General features: G+C 36.1%; 2 protein-coding genes and 1 pseudogene across 3 annotated transcripts; 1 reads left to right on the top strand and 2 right to left on the bottom strand.

Moving 5' to 3' along the window:
• Nucleotides 1-1,038: 1,038 nt before the first annotated feature.
• Nucleotides 1,039-8,404, bottom strand: LOC119082091 (mitogen-activated protein kinase p38b-like). Of its 2 annotated transcripts, none has more exons than XM_037191458.1 (8): nucleotides 8,102-8,398; nucleotides 6,489-6,822; nucleotides 6,279-6,388; nucleotides 6,090-6,214; nucleotides 4,270-4,349; nucleotides 1,542-1,696; nucleotides 1,372-1,469; nucleotides 1,039-1,242 (listed from the first exon to the last, which is right to left on the bottom strand). In XM_037191458.1, exons 1-8 carry the CDS (start codon nucleotides 8,203-8,205, stop codon nucleotides 1,172-1,174), a joined length of 1,077 nt encoding a protein of 358 aa, XP_037047353.1. In that variant the 5' UTR covers nucleotides 8,206-8,398; the 3' UTR covers nucleotides 1,039-1,171. The 2 variants fall into 2 exon arrangements, with proteins under 2 accessions (XP_037047353.1, XP_037047354.1); XM_037191459.1 differs by lacking the exon at nucleotides 4,270-4,349 and adding an exon at nucleotides 3,962-4,041 and having other exon boundaries at nucleotides 1,046-1,242; nucleotides 8,102-8,404.
• Nucleotides 8,405-10,028: 1,624 nt separating this feature from the next.
• LOC119082126 lies at nucleotides 10,029-10,129 on the bottom strand (annotated as a pseudogene).
• Nucleotides 10,130-10,269: 140 nt separating this feature from the next.
• LOC119082092 (alkaline ceramidase) lies at nucleotides 10,270-15,046 on the top strand. The gene is made up of 4 exons (XM_037191460.1): nucleotides 10,270-11,009; nucleotides 14,057-14,313; nucleotides 14,371-14,508; nucleotides 14,580-15,046. Exons 1-4 carry the CDS (start codon nucleotides 10,914-10,916, stop codon nucleotides 14,890-14,892), a joined length of 804 nt encoding a protein of 267 aa, XP_037047355.1. The 5' UTR covers nucleotides 10,270-10,913; the 3' UTR covers nucleotides 14,893-15,046.
• The last annotated feature ends 3,565 nt before the right edge of the window (nucleotides 15,047-18,611 follow it).

Genomic DNA, 18,611 nt, shown 5'->3' with positions numbered 1-18,611 from the left:
ATTACACACATCTGACCGTTTTCCAGACTTATAAACTGGCGTCACGTTACTAACTTTCCAGGCTAACGGAAACGAGCCTTCACGGACCGATTTATTGAAGATAATTGATAACGGTAAACTGACAGACGGAGACAATCTCTTATAGAAAATTGACGGAATGTTATCAGGACTTGACACCTTGTAATGATTGAGCTTATCGAGTATCAGCTTAACCTCCTCAACTGTAACATCGGTAAAATAAAAATTCGGAGCTATCTGATTCACAACAAACTCATGGTAGGTAGCATGTTGGAAAACACTAGAGAAATACTTCGCAAACAAGTTGCATACAGACTCCCGATCTTCAGCTATTTCTGATCGAAAATAAACTTGATTTGGAATAGAATTGGTTTTTTTCAAGGACTTAGTATAGGAGAAGAAAGCTTTTGTGTTGGTAGTGATCTTGTCTTCAATGTCGTTGACATAAGCCTCCTCACACAGCTTCTTTCGCGCTTTGAATTCTTTTCTCAAACTAGCAAACAAGGCATAGTCCAGCGGACTCTTAGAACGCATGAATTTGGTTCTCGCTCTTATCTTCTGTTTTAGCATCTTTATCAGATCATACGAGAACCAACACGGGTAGCTTTTCACTGCACTCTTCACTGTCGGAATTGAATCGAATAATGACATTAACAGCCTATAGAATTCCTGAACCGAGTCGTCAACACTACGACCATCGAAAGCTTTACACCAATCAACCTGACTTAAACGCTCATTTAGCACATCATAGTCAGCTCGAAAAAAGTTTAGTTTGGGCGGCCGATTTTCCTCCAGGAAGCGGAGAGGAGAGACATCAATCAGAAGCGTGACAGGAGGGTGGTGACGATCTATGCGAGTAATAGAATCATTATCGGTGTCAATAATAATTTTGTCAGAATCAAGATTAGACAACACCAAATCCAACGTTCTATCTTGGTGGCCGATACAACTTAAGTGGAATTGTTTTGGAATACGATGAGTGCAGTGCAAAGGTACATCGTTGTCGACCAAACCAAATGGTTTTTTTGATTCAAAAATAACTTTTCTTTTATTTAACTTTCTATAATTCCATTCTACCATTTTGTGTTTTAGTAATTGCAATGGTTCCTTATATCTTACGGTTGTTTTTTAAACATTAAGTTAAACTTAATAATTATGATTGCTGCTCGGAAACGTTATGTAACTTGTGCGGCACGAAGCTGAATACTTCCTTGAAGACAAGTTCTGAAAGCAAAATTTCGAAATCAATTGTTAGGACAGCAGGGAGTGGTTGTCAATTTGGAGGATCATGAGAAACTAATCAGTTGCCGGCGACGTCACAATAAATTGTATTCACAAACAACGAATATTTACCTCTCCATTTGTCCACCGACAAATCCATGTCTTCAAAGCTTTGATCGTATGGAGCCGACACCGGTTCGTCGTTGGGATCAGCGTATTTTTCCAAATAACTGAAATAAGACAAAGATTTCGCTAACTTCACAGCTATGTCCAAATGTTTCACTAGTCAGCTAGTCACTTACCAATGAGCCAAAGCCTGTTCGGCGGTGATTCGTTTCTCCGAATCCAATTCCAACATTTTCTCCAACAAATCGATGGCGGACGGATTTGCACCACGGAATACCTCGCGGAAGTCACGTTTCTTCATGGTCGGCAGCGATTTGATGTAATTCCGAGCCTTTACAGATAACAGAGCATTATCAAAATGTGTCGGTTCAAGAAACCGCTACCACTAAGTATGGAATATGAACACAGTTGAACTGGATGATTGAATGGCCACGCAATGTGAACGGTCATTTGATATTCGTAGAAATTAAATTTTGTTCCAGTTGATAAGCCGTTTCTTCTTATTTCGGATACATGTAAGTATTGTTGGGTGTATGAACAAATATCTGACCGTCGCGCTGATTCATAGGAAACTATTTACGATTTGCACGAAATATTTCAGAGTGACATAGCAAAGTCGCGTTTGTATGGATACCAACTGTTAATGTTCCAGTAACTATTAAACGAACATATCTATAAAAGCACACCGGATAGGAAGCAAACGCTCTATGCACGCTAAGCATTCTAGATTGACTTCTTCCAAAACGTAGCCGAGTTTTACAGAAGCTTGACCGTTATTTCTGGTTTCTGGACTTTGATTTCAGTCGAGTCTTTGCCAGTCCAGTAGATGTACAAAATGTCTATCACAAATTTTATCGTCATCAACCCATTGATAATCGAGTTCTTTACTTGCCAGTCCTTTTCGTTCGTAATTAATACTTTCTTCGTTCAAATCGGTGGATAAGCAAAAAAACTCGATTATAAACATTTCCCGTACTGGCAAGTAAAAGTCTCGATTTGAATGAATCCATGTTCAGTGTAGGACTAGCTACCAAAAAGCTCACCGGGCGATGTATACAAAAAAAATGGAAGGGCGCGAAATGTTGAAAGTTTCATACAAAATTTATAAAGCCCGCCGGACGAGCAAAAAAACTAGAAACGGTACACTATTTACCAGGGACTTAACTTTTCATTGCTTCTCTTCACAAATTTCTAAAATTATCAATTTCTCGATAAATTCTAAGTTTATGGGGAAAATCGTTAAAATTGTCGAAATTACAAGAGATTCCTGGCTCAGCACTGCCGTGTTAAACTGAAACATCGTTTGGGATTGTTTGTTGGCTTTGGAGAGCTTTCGAAAGCTTTGAGCATCTTCTGGATTCCATTTGAAAAATTTGAATTTTTCAGTGGAATACAAACGAAGCTTTAGCTTTCAAAAGCTCTTTAAAAGGCCAATAAAGAAATGCGATACAATGTTTTGGTTTAGCATGGCAGTGTTCTGCCGTGTCAAGCTTTAAGCTTATTTTTTTATTCTACTGAAAGTTTATAGGGAAAAATCGATAGCATTGTCGCAATTGTAAGAGATCCAGTATGTTATTGTTTGTGTGCTTTAGAAAACTTTCGAAAGCTTTGAGCTTCTTCTGTATTCTATTGGAGAAATTTTAATTTTTCGGTTAATACAAAAGAAGCTTTAGCTCTCGAAAGCTCTTTAAGAGCCAGGAAACAAATGCGATACGGCCTTGTAGCTTTACACGGAAGACACTGCCACGTTACACCAAAACACCTTAGGGTAATCCATAAATTACGCACGCGGTGGACGTGTAATTTTTGACCCCCCCCCCGTTTCGCACGCGTTTTTCATATAAAAATGTCTAATTTCTGACCCCCCCCCCTTAGGTGAGTGCGTAATTTGTGAATGGCCCCTTATGTCATTTGTGTCTTCGTATTCAAAAAGCTTTGGATAGCTGTAAGCTTCGTTTGTATTCCACTGTAGTTTTCCACTTTTTCAATTTAGAAGAAATTAAAAGCTTTCGAAAGTTCTCTAAGACACTCATACAATATGAAACGTTATTTTGGCTTAACACGACAGAACACCTACCACCTTAAAACAACATTGAACTACATCTTTGTAAAGTGTCGTGTTCCATTCGAATTCAGTTCATTGTCTAGTCCCCGGTACGGTCACACAATCATAGTCACTAAAGCATAATGTTTGCATAAATTTTCTAAATTCTAACACAACAAAAAATCGTTCAACAACAATGAACCGTCAACTGGACACACCCTGCAACATTGATCTCATTACTCCGTTTGAATAAATTATTCAGTGTCAAGAATATTTTATTGAGGCAATTTCCATTTACCATTGATATAGAATTTGAAAATAAAATTTAAAAAAAAATTGTCTCTGGCAGGCATGCAACATCAGTTCGAGAAGAACTGAAACTATTATTTTTGTTAACGTACAGAAAAATGAATGCAAAACCGGAACATTAATGCGAAATAGAATATGGGCAATTTGTACAATTTTCTAGTTGCTGCGAAACGTTCGATTTAATGTAAATAATTCAAAAATTAAAATCCATAAAATAGCAAAATGAGAATTTCATTAACGTACCTCATCACTGGTTATTTTTGCTATTAGTTCTGTTTCAGGTGTACCGCACATGACTAGTATTCTTGTTAAGTGATCAATATCTTTGTTAGGTAGAAATTTTTGGTTTAAATTTTGAGTTAAGGTCGAATAAAATTGGTTGAATTTTTGATCAAATTTGAAAAGGAAAAAAGCGACACAGGCAAACAACATAACCGAATGTACAGAACAGAGCAAATAGTTGTGTTAGCCAGAGTTGTAAAAAGATAATCTTTTGTCTACACTCATCATGCATTCAATAATGTAAAGTATGAACATAAAACGTTACTTACACTTTCTGATGATATTTTGAGCATAAAATCATCAGGTGGTGTCCCCAACACTTCCATTATCAAATTTAATTGATGGATATCTTTTATCGTTTATCTAAGGTTGTTAATTACATGCAAAATAGTCTGGACTTAAAAATAAAATAAAATTTTATGGAAAAGAAATCCAAAATAGAACGGACAATATGGTTAGCTTGTACCCAACGGCAGTCTCAAATTGTAAGTGATCGACGTTTGAATATTATAATGCGCGGCATTCGTTTCAACTAGGGGATCAAATCGGAAGACAATTTGTTTGAACACTGGTAAATTTCATACACCATTTTTACCCAGTGGCGGATTAGTCCATGGGTAACTCGGCAAAAGGCTGATCACTCGGATTTTCAGATCTTAAATTTTTTAAATTCCTAAGAATTCCTGCAAAAATCAGAATAATAAGCCCTAACTCGGTACCGTTCACGGCACATTGTCAGTTTCACTAAACTAACAATAGATCGAAATATCTCCGTTGTTTTTATGGTTTTTTTAGTTGCTCTTTATGGTTTTGAGCTAAATCGATTACATTGGAATGGTATTTAATTTTCGCGAATTTAATTTCCTAAAATAGGCTGTTTTTGCCGATTAAATTCACAACATTTAATAGAAAATCGATCGAACTTTTAACCACCAACCAAAGTACGATATCATACGGTGCGGGAAAACAGGAAAAGGAGGAAGAGATGCAGTTCAGAGACGGTTCAAACACCAGAGTGTTTACCAGAATAAAGTAATGGCCAGAATAACTTTTAAATCAACAACTATTTACAACAACAATTGTTACATCTAGAGATATACGACGTATATTATACGTGAGAAGCTATCCAGAAAAAAAAAGTTGCTTCGTTGACTCCTGGTGCTACAGCTACTGATCAGCGAAACTTCTTTTCGAGACTTCCTGATTAAGCTCGTCAGTACCCTTGAATTGAAGATCGTACATCATATTTGAGTATTTAAAATAACCGCCAGTTGAGTAACAATTTGTTAATTTCCCCTCGGTTCCCGAGGTAAATGCTCAAATATGATGCACGTTATACACAACAAAAGGTAATGACAAGTTTAATCAGGAAGTCTCGAAAAGCAGTTTCGCGGATCAGCAGCTATTACACCAGTAGTTACCGAAGCAACGATTTTTTTCTTGAAAGCTTCTCACGTACCATCTATAGATGAAATAATTGTTGTAAATAGTTGTTGATGTAAACGTTATTCTGGTCACCACTCAGGTCTATTAACGTCTTTGAATATCTTCCCATTTTTCCTGTTTTCCCGCACCTCCTTTATCATTCTGAAATTTATATAGAGGAACGACAAAGTACCGATCTTCGGTCAATTGAGACAATACGGGGTCCGAGTGAAACAAGAAAAATTGAAGAAAAACTGCAACTCTCCACGTAGGAGAAATAATGTCGGAAAAATTCTCTAAATCTGAAACAGAATTCTATTAAAAGTTCAAAAACGTTTAAAAATCAGATCCCAAAAATGAGCCAAATTTGATTCTCCGACGCGTCGATTCGCAACGAACAATTTGATAACGTCCGATGAGTACGATAAACGTTGAAAATGTTATTAACGGACGAATACATCGGACTGGCATAATAATATAAAACAACCTAAACAACGCAATCTAATTCGCTCGTGATAAGAATGTCACACCATCGGAAAAAAACAAATTTTTGTTCACAAATCGTTGCAACGAGTCGAACGAATAGAGCATGTCGACATCGACAGTGTTGTTTAGGTTGAATCGAAGAAAATTCTACAAATTCATAAATTTGGTGAAAGGATACGATCGGTGCCCGGAAACAGTGTCCTGCCTGTTAGTAGTTCGGCCATGATACATCCGACCGACCAAATATCGACGGTTTGATTGTAATGCATCCAATTGAGCATAATTTCTGGAGCTCGGTACCAACTGATTTTGGAAATTAAATCTTTCAAGATCTTGTGGATCGATGGCTGTTACAATTAAAACTTACCGCGTGGCCACATATCCGGTCATTTCGTTTTCAGTTGGACGAGCGAGTCCAAAATCTAAAATTTTCAATTCACAATCTTCGTTGACTGCAATGTTGGACGGTTTAAGATCCTGTCGATGCGGAAGAGCAATGAGACAATTGATTGGAATCGATTCGATCAAAGTATGCCGAAAGAACATGAGAAATACTTTTGTAGAAGCAGAAACCTACTCTGTGAATGATGCCAGCACTGTGGATATATTTAAGGCCTCTCAAGATTTGATAAACCAAAAATTGTACATGATCATCCGATAGACGTTGCGTCCGAATGATATTGTTCAAATCGGCACCCATTAAATGCGTGCACAGATACACTTGTTGAAAGGAATCTAATGACATTCCAGCCGGATTGAAAACGTCCAACAGTCCGATAACATTTTCGTGATTCATGTGCTTTAGCAACCGGATTTCACGGTATGTGCGTTTTGCATGAACAGCTGATTGAAATGGTCTGGCCAATTTTTTTATCGCCACTTTGATGTTATTGACTGTGTCTACGGCTGAGCTGTAAAGAATAATTTTTGGTTTTACACTAAACTGAAGAAAAGTGGAGCAGTATATGAGTTTGATGAGTGGATGAGGGATATCATTCGACTGGATATGGATATGGTATGGCTTCGTATACTGCAAAACTTTGAATATATTCAGCTTAACAGTCGCTCCACAAAAATTTTAAAAACTGGAAAGGGACTGTTATTGATGCATCAGATATCTAGACACCCGAGATACCTGCTATGCTGCGGCAATAACTGTATCGTTCCCAATAATTTTATTTTTGGTGTAACGACTGCAGTGGAACCACAGACGCCATTGGGACCAACGGGTGCATCACCATTTGTGTCAAGAATTGTCAAGTTGCCTACCGATTCATATGATGAATCCTTTCCCCTCACCCGGAAGGTACACATTACCTTTCGATAAATGCTACGAGACTTTGATACTAAGCTTTTCTTCAACAAAAAAAAAACCTCTCGACGTTTTTATGTTAAGCTCATTAACTACACGTCAATGTACATATAGACAACCGCACATCATTTCGTCACCACACTTTTGGCAAAGAACTTGCCGCCTTGCGTAAGATGTTTACATTATTTACTTAACTAACCGTTCACTTTATTCGTAAAGAATGATAAATCGTACGCAAATCAACCGTACAGTGTGTCAACAGTGTGTGTGTCGAACCAAAATTTATTTTTATTATACAAAAAGATCTGCAATTTTGGTCAGATTTTTGAGAGAGGCGCAAATTATGTGATTTTGGTATTTATTATATGCATGGCAGGCAGGTGTATGTAAACAGCAACGGCTTAATTGTGTATATTATACATCACCTACGATAAGTGACTTTCCCTGTTTTATTTAAAAGGTTACCTGAAAAACAACATCAATCAAAGCAGAAGAGCTGAAAATTCGTGCCGAAAATAGAAACAAGAAAATCTCATGCATCTCCTCGCTGAGTTAACGAATTTTGTGTATACAAAAACAGTGGTCATGCCGATCGAATGGAAATTAAACTCAAAACAAACAAACTAGAAAAACGATTGAATTTCTGGTCACTTCATTTACAAAATCGAATCGAATTTACGATAACGATAGTAATCGGTTGAATATTTTAATGACTTTTTATAGAAAGTATAGAGTGGCATAATGTGTGTACAATACAAGACCTTCAAGGTGATATTGGTGTAATAATAAAACGTCGAAACAACACCTTGTCGTTGTTAAAGTGTTCGTATTATGCATGTGAGAGACGGAAAAAAAAAATTGTAAGAAAAAAGTCTTACCAAACCATTCCGTATGCTCCTGAACCAACCGGAGTTAACATTTGATATCTTTCAGGTACTTCCCATTCCGTTTTGTTTATTTCTGCCTTGTAAAATTTCGGCATGATGGAAACAGAGATATTTGATTAAGTAGTTGGTGTTTTTGTGAATGCTTAACTTAGAAAAAAAAGAAGAAGAAACAACTGAGCCAAGATAATAAAATAACTCTTGCTGATAAAATAAGTAGAAAATCACACAAATATTATAAAGAAATTGACATAAGACACACGCAATATTGCCCGATATATACACTACGAGAATGTCATGGGCGTTACAGTGCTGCTTTGTTTTGGCGTGTAGTTGGGTGTAGCTTTTATTGGAGTTGTGAGCCGTTCTTATTCGTATGATTCGTATGTGATCTGCCTGTAAAAATTCGCTATTTGAAAACACTATGGAAATGAATTGAATTTTTTTTTAACACACTCTGTATGGTACGTATGCTACGACGCGACGTTTGATTCGGGTTCGATGCTTTTAATTTTGAATAGAAAAATGTGTTGAAAATACGACGATGTGGGTGGAGCAGGAAAACCAAAGTGACAGCAATTCGTATAAAATTTCTTTATTCGGGAAAGCTTCAATTTTCCTGTCGTTGACAAAATTCAAAGTTAAAACAAAAACCAACAACAAAATTGACCCAAGTTTTACATTTAGTTTGATGGTCCAGATAATAAAAGATTTAATTCGACATCGTAGGCAACAACAATTCGATTATCAGCCCGTACAATTGCCTTTGGCGATGAACTTTCGATGGTATTGTGGGGAAGAATGTGATGTTCACGAGTGCAGCCACCGGCTCCACATTTTCTCTTTCGATAACATTTGTGAAACTTGTGGGAACAAAAACAACATCCACATAGTCTGCACTTTTTTATGAAATCCCATCGTTCTTCGACAGAATATTCCTTGAACTTTTTGCAGTTTTCTAATGCGTGTCTTGTATATTGTATTACACGCCTGGCACTTGAATTTATCACAATCACTGTCATCCGAATGAGCGTTGACGTAAGTCGATGGACTTGAATCGTCATGATAGCTGTCGAACTCTTAATCTCTTTTGCTAATTTTCAGCGACAACGGATTAGTCACTCCTGTAGCTACTTCTGCCAGGTTATACAGCCAATCGCCCATTACTGCCATTTATGAAACTTCCCCAGTTCAATGCGATTCGAGTCGGTAGCTTATTCGTGATCGATTGAATTAGATATGGATTCCTGAGTTGTCCCAAATCTCCAGATGATTGAATTGTTGCACTGAGATTTTTCACCGAACAAACGCTTTTAACAATTGACATACTAGATTGTCATTCGATCAGTGATTTTCAGTGCTGCCTCAACTCACTCTACGACAAAATGCGAGGCGCAGACAAGCTAATCAAATACTCCAAATCAGGTTACTTTGCCGGTTACTGTGACTTTAGGCACCCTGGAAATCAGTAATAGAGTCGAGGAATACCTCCAAATAAATTTCTAAAAACCAAAAATTAAATTTTAGATTTTTTAAATTTTATTTTGAGGTATTCCTCGACTCCTGTACTGATTTCCAGAGTGCCTAAAGTTCCAGCGTGCACATTATTCTGCAATGTGTTAAAAATTCATGCCTAAAACTTGAATTTCAAGTGAAAGAGTCGAACCGAAAAATACATTTCAACGCTTCCATGTATGAAAATGACGCTGCGTTAGAAAGACTTGCGTGAGAAAGACTTTGAATTTCGACCGCCCTTTTACGGCGTGAATAGTGTCAATTTCACAAAACTAACCTCAAACAATAACAGCTACATATAAATTTTTGTAACATTGGGGTTAGCTTTGCGAAAATGACAGCTCATTTGGCATCTCAAACGACATTGACATTGATCTATTTAGGCATTTTGCACTCAGTTGCATAAATTACTATTACAGCTGCAGAGTCAAAAAATGAGTTAGGACTCACTCCACGGAAACCTTTAGTAAAAGGCGAAAGATTTGTTCGATATCGAACATAGAGTATAACTCTATGATATCGAAAGCCAGAGTTACGATTAATAAAATCACTTACCGCCAACTTTTAAATGTTCAACTCAACGTTTAACGTCGGTAAAAAAGATTCGAGGTAAGGAAGCAAAGGTTTCGCACGTTTCGCACGCAACACTTCCATTGAATTTCAAATGTCACAATAAAACAGTGACGACGAAAGATATACACGAGCAAAAACAAAATACTCGCACTTCTGGATCTCTGTTTTTATTAATTTTTTTCTGTGAAATTTCTGTTTGACTCAATTGAAACGCATTAAAATAAAACGATGCGTAGCTATCTCTTGCTAATTACGACCTAATAACTGTGCCCATTCTCATCATTATATGTGTGTGGACTGAATTAACGCACTGTTGAAATGTGAAACACTGGACAGAGTGCATTACAAACGCAGAATCTCATTACACAGAAATTCAATAATCTCATAATAATTGCTGGTCATCATATATTGCATTATGTGAAGGTATACACTTCAGCCATGCACTTCCTTCTGTGCTCTACGTACATTCCTTTGTTTAATTTCAATTCACTAAGCATCGTGTTACGCGATAATAAATTAACGAAACATTTTTATCTAAAGCCTTAGCTCAAATAGCTACGAAAACAAAAATGTGAAAAGTCTTTGTGTGCTTTATACTGTCGTTGTTCTCGGTACGGTGAAGGCACTTAGCACTTTAGTGGTTCCAGTGGTTCTTTGTTTAAAGCGAATTTAAATTTAAAAAAAGGCAACGATCTGACGAGAAACAAAAAGGTTGACCATGACATGGGAACATCTTCAACGAGGCTCCAGTCCTGTGGATTGGTGCGAAGGGAACTATCAAATATCGCCCAATATCGCTGAATTTGTGAATACGGTGAGTGGAATCGTCAGTTTCTTTGTTTCTGCTGTGGTTCGCATTTTTTTAATTAATTTTTAATTTTTTGCATTTTGTGATGACCTCAATTCGATTTGCGTTACTTAACTTCCTTGGTTGATTTTATTTATAAATTTTATGAAATATTTCGCGTATCCCATATGATTATGCGACGTAGTGCGACGTTAAAGCTGATGAATTACATGTTAATCGGTTTGTTTTTGTTTAATAATTTTTTTTGTGTCTATTCTGAAGTGTTAGTTGTTATCATGTTGTTTCTTATGAATTATTTTTTCGTATATTCTACTTTAGTTACACTTGTTCGTCATTTATTTATACCTACCACTGACTGAAAGTGATGTTGTTGTTACACGATTTTTATTTGCGTTTAAAAAAATGTGAAACTTTAACCAGATTAATTCGTCGTTCAAAAAATTTGGATTAGATAAGAATTTCGAATAATCACCGGACAATATAACTCTTAAATCTTTGCTTTATTTCCGCACATATCATGAAATCACTTGTTGATATGCCAGTCGAATTGTGCCATTTCCGTGACATGTTTTATATACTCCATACAATCACGTCAATAAACTGTGCGCACCCTTGGAATCGAAGGATACTCGGAAGTTCTTTATCGTCCTAAAATGGATAGAAGAATTTTTGATTTTTTTTTTCGCGTTAGACGTGTTCGATACGACACTTTGTTCTAGCAATATTTTGGTTCGAAACTGTATGAGCCTTTGGGCCTATTTTAAGGGAATGCTTAACAATTTTCGCTACATTCACTCCTGAGATGGCTTATCGAAATTCGTACGGTCGTTTTATAACTTTCTCAGTTCCTTTTATCGAGCCAACCAACTAACTTCGAAGATGTGACAATTCTACCTTCTCGAACGGTAATATAGCGAAGACGACGAAAATATGCGGTTTTTGGCAATATTATCGTTTCGATATAATATTATTTTTATTAAAAAAACGATAAATTTTGCTCAAAACACGATAATTCCGCCCAGAAAGCGATATTATCGCTCTAAGCAATATTATTGCCAGAAATTATCACCCTGATGGACAATAATATCACCCAGATATTATCACACATAAATGTCTTCTGTGTGATGTTATGGCCCTAAGCGTTAAAAGTTATAATTTAATCCTGGGTTATATTCGCTGATGGAAAATCATAGGGAGCTCCCGGGAAATTTTTCCCATTCGGTACAAATTCGGAATTTTGACTTAAATTGAATTGAAAAATTATTTTTTTAAATAGTAAATGTAGGTAGTCAAGGAGTTTAGGCCATTAGCGAATGATTTAATAAATAAAAAAGATGATAATATCGCCCAGAAGAATATAATATTGCCCAGAGGGAATATTCTTTCGATCAATTATATCATCTCTGCGTGATAACATTGCCCCGAACTGCATATTTTCGTCTTCTGGGGAATGTTATCGCTCAAGGCGATAATCACATGGCAGAAATGTCCTGTCACCACTAACTTTGTATCATATTTTTTGCAGTTTACCAAGAAAAATTAATTTAAGAATTTTTAAAAACTCCTAAAAATGTAATTCCTTCAAACAGGCACTGCTACAGCCCTATTCCATTAGCTCCAATATTCCAACATTCCATTTATTAACGTCATGCTAGTTATATAAGAAATATGTTGCATTTTAACTTCAAGCAATTTCAAATTGATAAACAGTCAGACTTTGAAAGAGTTGCATATTGTACGTCAGCAAATGAATTAATTATTCTTATCGTGTTGACTTGTTGGCAGAATAGAACCGTTTGTATGATTACCCAATAGCTATACATTAGTTGTATAATCAAGTCACCTATAGACAAGAGATTTCAATCGGTTAACAATCAATTCGGTCATAGCATCTGTTCACACTGTTGAATGATTCGGTTCTTTAATGTAATCTGTTATTGATGAGTGAAGGGGTGAAGCACAACACCTGTGAAGTGACGTATCTGTGGTTAACAAAACTTTGACTCCTAATTTCCCAATATTACCGAACTTATTGGCACTACCCAAGAGTTTACTTAATATACCAAAATTTAGCATTCTATTTTCGGTAAATTTCAGCAACTTTTGGTAAATTCAGTTATAGATGATTTCCAATTAACACACACGATTATCTTAATAATTTCGTATTTAAACTATGCTTATCGTCAGTAATCAGTAAAATCAGTAATTTTACTATTGGATCTATTACTTCATTTGATGTAATTATTTTCAAGTGAGTGATTTCAAATCTTTTACTTCATTTGTTTGAACATGATTTTTATTATATGAAACCGCTTCAGTCAGAGCATATCGTTTATTACTGAAGTCAGTGTCGATAACAGATGACGTCAGCCGTTCGTAACAGGTAAAGTTGTTGAAGACTTCAAAACTATTTTCCTGAAAAAATACTTCGACTAAATCTCTAGTCTATCAAGAATTTTTTTGCGGCGATTGATTTAAATTTTTAGGAGGGAAAGATCTTATTTAACCTGAATTGAGGTGATTCCCTAACAAGTATAGATTAAAGAAGCATTATTTGAATAAATTTTTCCCTTAAATACTTTTGCTGGTCAGTTGATCTATACTTCTTAAAAGCTTTGTCCAGACCAAGTTTTTTTTTTGGCATTTCTGCAGAGGTGTAAGAAGATATCACCGAAATGGTCTTTTTTTCGTTTTGATCTTCCTTTATTTTTCCCGCAAACAACTTGTATTGCTCGCGCTGAAAATACCATCACGAGAAATAAAATATGAGATGTAGCACCACAATCTCTTGAAAAGTTCATTAAATCTATGTGCTATATCTGTGTGCTATATGTGAAACTCGTGACCACAATTAAATAGAATCTCTGATAACGTTTTTGACGGTTGAATGACGCCACTACAGAGCTGGACGAACTGTATAGAGACAAAGTACGACAATCGGTGATTAGCAACGCAACGAATTCTTCATATTTTTCGCATGAATTTCGTATTGAATGTGCAACCAACTTAATGAACCGGTGAAGATCCCTGTAATCTCTACTCTTTCTTTTCAGTTCAGTAACTTCATCTTCATCTTATTCCCGCCCATCCTAATCCACCTCTTCAAAGACTATGGCTATTTCATCAATCAGGGCATTCACATCATTTGGGTGCTGCTGATAATTGTAGGTTTAAGCTCAGCATACTTTCATGCAACGTTAAGTTTAATCGGTCAACTGTTGGATGAAGTCGCCATATTATGGGTTTGTTCGGCCGCTTTTTCGATGTTTAGTCCGAAGGCATTGTTCCCGAAATTCCTAAAAGGAAACAGGTACGACGATAGGAGGTGATATGGTGGACTAGAATTAATTTTTGGGATTTTCTTTAGGAATAAATTCAGTGCCGGTATTGCTATCATCACAGCAATTTGTACAGTACTCTCTGTTTGGCAGCCTGCAGTCAATGCATTCGCTCTGATGTTTTTAGTGATACCAGCCACAATCATGCTGTACAACGAACTGAGAGTGTAAGGAAATTGAAATATTCTCACGAATGACAACAGGCGACTGATAATCGTTTTTTCCTTCCATTGTTTAGCCAAAAGTGTGAACGAGTTATACGGTTGGGCATTCGCTGTTGCATGGTACTATGTGTGGCTCTAATTTGTTGGCTAACCGATCGATTTTGCTGTGATACATGGTTCGGTGAACATTTTCCGTATTTGCATGGCTTCTGGCACATTTTCATATTCATTGCATCCTATACGGCAACGGTGCTGTTTGCATATTTTGCCGTACAGAATGACTACGTGGATCGAGTGGCCGAGCTGAAATATTGGCCGGTGAATAGTTTTGAATTTGGTATACCGTATGTGTCGGTAAGAATCAGTGGCAAGGACCACAATATTTAGGATTGAGGACGAAGGGAGGGTTTTTATTTAGAAGATAAAGAAGGAAAATATTTATTTTTTACTGATAATGTAGACTGTTCGTTTTCAATTGAGATTGTATGATTGCTCAAAGAGACATTTTATTGAAATTAGAGGATAAGGAGAAAGGATTTAAGAAAACGGAGAAAACTTTTTAATGAAATTAAAACTTTTCCAACCGACAAAAGCTCACATTTCGTTTATTACCATAGTCACATTAACATCGTCGATTGGGATTTACCTATCCGGAAACGATCTAAAAACGAGTGCAGCAATCACATAAGTTAAAGCAATCATTATCAAACCAATGCTAGTGCGGAGAGAATTTTTCTCTTAAAGTTGCAATCAATTACAACCTACAATATACACGCTTCTATTCTGCGTGAAAACTGCCCAAGGTTGTCTTTGTCTCGGATCAACAAATTTCAAAAAACAGCAATTTCCACAGAAGGAATGGTTATTTGTTTACCATGGGGAGAAAATAAAAAAAAAATCCAACAAGAGCGGTGTTTGTGACCAGAGCGAAGCGAGAGGCGTAATTCGCTCGAGTTGAAATTTTCTATTTCTACCCGAGAGGAACACATAATTTTTCATCAATGCATGGCTTAAATAACCGTTTTTATCCACGAAACAAAGTTTCGTCTTTATTCAAAACCGAAACGTTGTTACAGTTGCAAAGAAAAAAAAACTCTTGTTCGCCCCATGGAAGAAACAGGAGGTGAAAAAATGAAAATAGAGTGAGCGTCTCACCGAATTTAAGTGGAAAAAATAAGGTTATTCATGCCGCACACACTGATGAAAAGAGTTTTTTTTTATTTGACCTGATTTTAAGACTATCACGAAACCAGTTCCAGACGACGTGCAAAGATATTGTGAAACGAAATCGAGCGAAAAATTGTTCTTCCAGTGTGTATAGATAGATGTGTGTCAAACAATATAGTAGAGAGTTAAATGACACTCGGCTTTTTAATATTATATCCCCAGGGCTACGTCAATGGTGAGTTTTTTATTGGTAAAAGCACCAATATTCGGCTATACAGCTAAATCCAACAATCTATTCTTTTAACAATAGAACAGAAAAGAATGGCAGGATTTAGATGTATCGCCGAATACTGGTGCTTTTACCCTACAATCCCAATGTAGCGTTTTAGCCCCAAAGCATAGAAAACCATTAAAAAAGGCCATAAAGACAACGGACACCCTTTGGTCTACTGTCACTGTCAAAACGTGAACGAAAAATTAGAGAATTTTCGAGAGTTTAATTCTTTTCAAATAACCCAGGATCTTTGAAGTCCACTTCTTGAATAAATTTTAATTTTGATAAAATTCCCTACACATGATAACAGGAATAAATTGTCGATACCGTAACAGTTTCTATTCAAAAAAAATAAATTTGGTACTTAATGTTGGCATAGCCTAATTCAGCAATCTTTAGTGTGGGATTTAACCCACTTTACAAATTATTATTTTTCCGCAGCCACTCAATTATTGTGCAACGTATATGTAAACCTGCTTTCATCACTTAACTCTCCGATAAACATTTGTCATTCACTTAAAATCAATTTTGTAAAGAGACGGACTTATCTTTTAATCATTTAATAGTTTTAACTCCCCGTGGATTTTTGCAGTGGGTCAAAAAATTATTTTTATCAATTTTCCGAAAGATTTGGATTTATATTTGTTGATAAGATTACATAATAGAATTAAAAGGCGACAGATATGAAATTAATTATTTATTTACCAAACGATTTTTAGCATTTTTTTGTACTTCTATATGTTACTGTTGTGTGTTTACTGTAAGTAATATACTGAGGGGAATCATCATGATTTTTTCTCCCCGAAAACACAAGTTAATTGTAAACATAAGGTGAATAATATTAATCGTAATGTGATAGAGAAATAATTTAGTTGAGTATATTTATGACGTTATTGTTGTCGCATAGTTGTCTCACAACTGAATCCATAAATTTTTTCTAATAAAAATTGTTTAATCCGAAATAAAAATTCTTTTTGACTCCACTCTATAGGTTCAACTTTCAACAAATTCAACTAAAAACTGATCTTGCTTTGTATAAATTTCGATTTTGTACGTTGATATCCGGAATGTTAGATTTTTCTTTTATGATGTAATCTCGGTCTTTTTCACACTAGTGCGTTGAAGTGATCTTGTTGAAATTACTAAATGTCTTGTTTTTGCCTATAATTTTGGCATTAAAATATAAAAACCGTATTGGCATCGTATATAATTCGATTTTGTACGTTGATATTGAAAAGATATTTTCCTATTATGTAATTTCGCACTAGAGCGTTAAAGCGATCTTGTTGACATTACTAAATTTATTTTTTTTGACAATCATCAACATTAAAGTGTTACAAGATCTTGTTCGACCTATTTCACACAAAAACCTACCCACAATTAAGCCCTAATTTTCTCACCACAATCAGTCGCTAAAATTTGGACGAGGTTATATGTGTCACCAATAGGTATGTAAGGTTGGTGAACGTAAGAACAGGTTGAGTGAAACTAAAGGTAAGTAATGCAGTTAAGCGATTTTACGAAATATTGGAACTGGTCATTGACAGATATCACACAGAAGTTTCGAACCTCAATAAGAGATTCTCAGGGACCATTTTTGGTAGAGAATTTTTCCATATTTTCTTGAAATATTCCGCATTTTCCTATATTTTCCCAAAATTGAGAAAATGGAGAAAAAAGTACACGGAAAATTCGTGGATTTCGTTAAAGGCTGTGTAACTTATAATGTGGCTGCAGTTCTTATAATATAGCTGCAAGACTTATAAAAATATAGCTACTGAACGCATCATGCCCGCACGTTAGTTAGCGGGCGTGACGCAAGTCCACTACCAAAAATGTTTTAACAAAATTTTTTTGAGGACGGCGGAGCATATTTACAGCAACTTTTTTACTTCTCCCCTTTAACTCCAACGACCCCCAAACTTAGATATTTGGAATCTGGGCATCAATACGAGTTCAACGAGCTATCACACGTTACTACAGCTTCAAAATTGGCCGAGATATTGAACTTCGAAATATTGATGTTTGTATAAGAATATGCAAAATTTCGAATTTTCAGATAACTGAAATCGCCTACGTTAGTTAGTTAGTTAGTTAGTTCCAGGATCCAGGAACTCCTAAACGTTTCTATAGATTTTCCTGAAATTTTGGTTATAGGCTAATAATGGGCCAAAAATAAGAATGGAATTTTCAAAAGTTGGAAGAAACCCATATCTTGGGAGCTGGAGCTCCCCAAAGTCTCCACACAAATGCCATATAAAAGCCAATTTGTATATGTGTGTGTGTGTTTTGTATATTTTGGCACATGAAATTGATGGCCATGTGTGTTGTTTTGGGATGTGTTTCTTGTTGGAAATTGTGTGGTATGGTTGGGCAGCTGGAAAAATTTAGTCAATTTCGGTGTATGTTGGGCAGCGGGAAAAATTTGGTCGCTTTTGGTGTATGTTGGGCAGCGGGAAAAATTTGGTCACTTTCGGTGAATGTTGGACAGCGGGAAAAATTTGATCACTTTTGGTGTATGTTGGCAGCGGGAAAAATTTGGTCACTTTTGGTGTATGTTGGGCAGCGGGAAAAATTTGGTCACTTTCGGTGAATGTTGGGCAGCGGGAAAAATTTGGTCACTTTCGGTGAATGTTGGGCAGCGGGAAAAATTTGGTCACTTTCA

This window comes from Bradysia coprophila, unplaced genomic scaffold (genome assembly GCF_014529535.1).
Source record: "Bradysia coprophila strain Holo2 unplaced genomic scaffold, BU_Bcop_v1 contig_373, whole genome shotgun sequence".
Lineage (NCBI taxonomy): Eukaryota > Metazoa > Arthropoda > Insecta > Diptera > Sciaridae > Bradysia > Bradysia coprophila.
This window is presented reverse-complemented; position numbering and strand designations above follow the sequence as displayed.

Coding starts and splice junctions, on each gene's coding strand:
- LOC119082091 (XM_037191459.1), bottom strand. CDS start 8,205: ATGCCGAAATTTTACAAGGCAGAAATAAACAAAACGGAATGGGAAGTA. Junction 6,215..6,278: donor ACCGGATATGTGGCCACGCG/GTAAGTTTTAAT, acceptor TTCCAAAATCAG/TTGGTACCGAGCTCCAGAAA. Junction 4,042..6,089: donor ACTGTTTCCGGGCACCGATC/GTATCCTTTCAC, acceptor TACCTAACAAAG/ATATTGATCACTTAACAAGA.
- LOC119082092 (XM_037191460.1), top strand. CDS start 10,914: ATGACATGGGAACATCTTCAACGAGGCTCCAGTCCTGTGGATTGGTGC. Junction 11,010..14,056: donor TCGCTGAATTTGTGAATACG/GTGAGTGGAATC, acceptor CTTTCTTTTCAG/TTCAGTAACTTCATCTTCAT. Junction 14,509..14,579: donor CTGTACAACGAACTGAGAGT/GTAAGGAAATTG, acceptor TCCATTGTTTAG/CCAAAAGTGTGAACGAGTTA.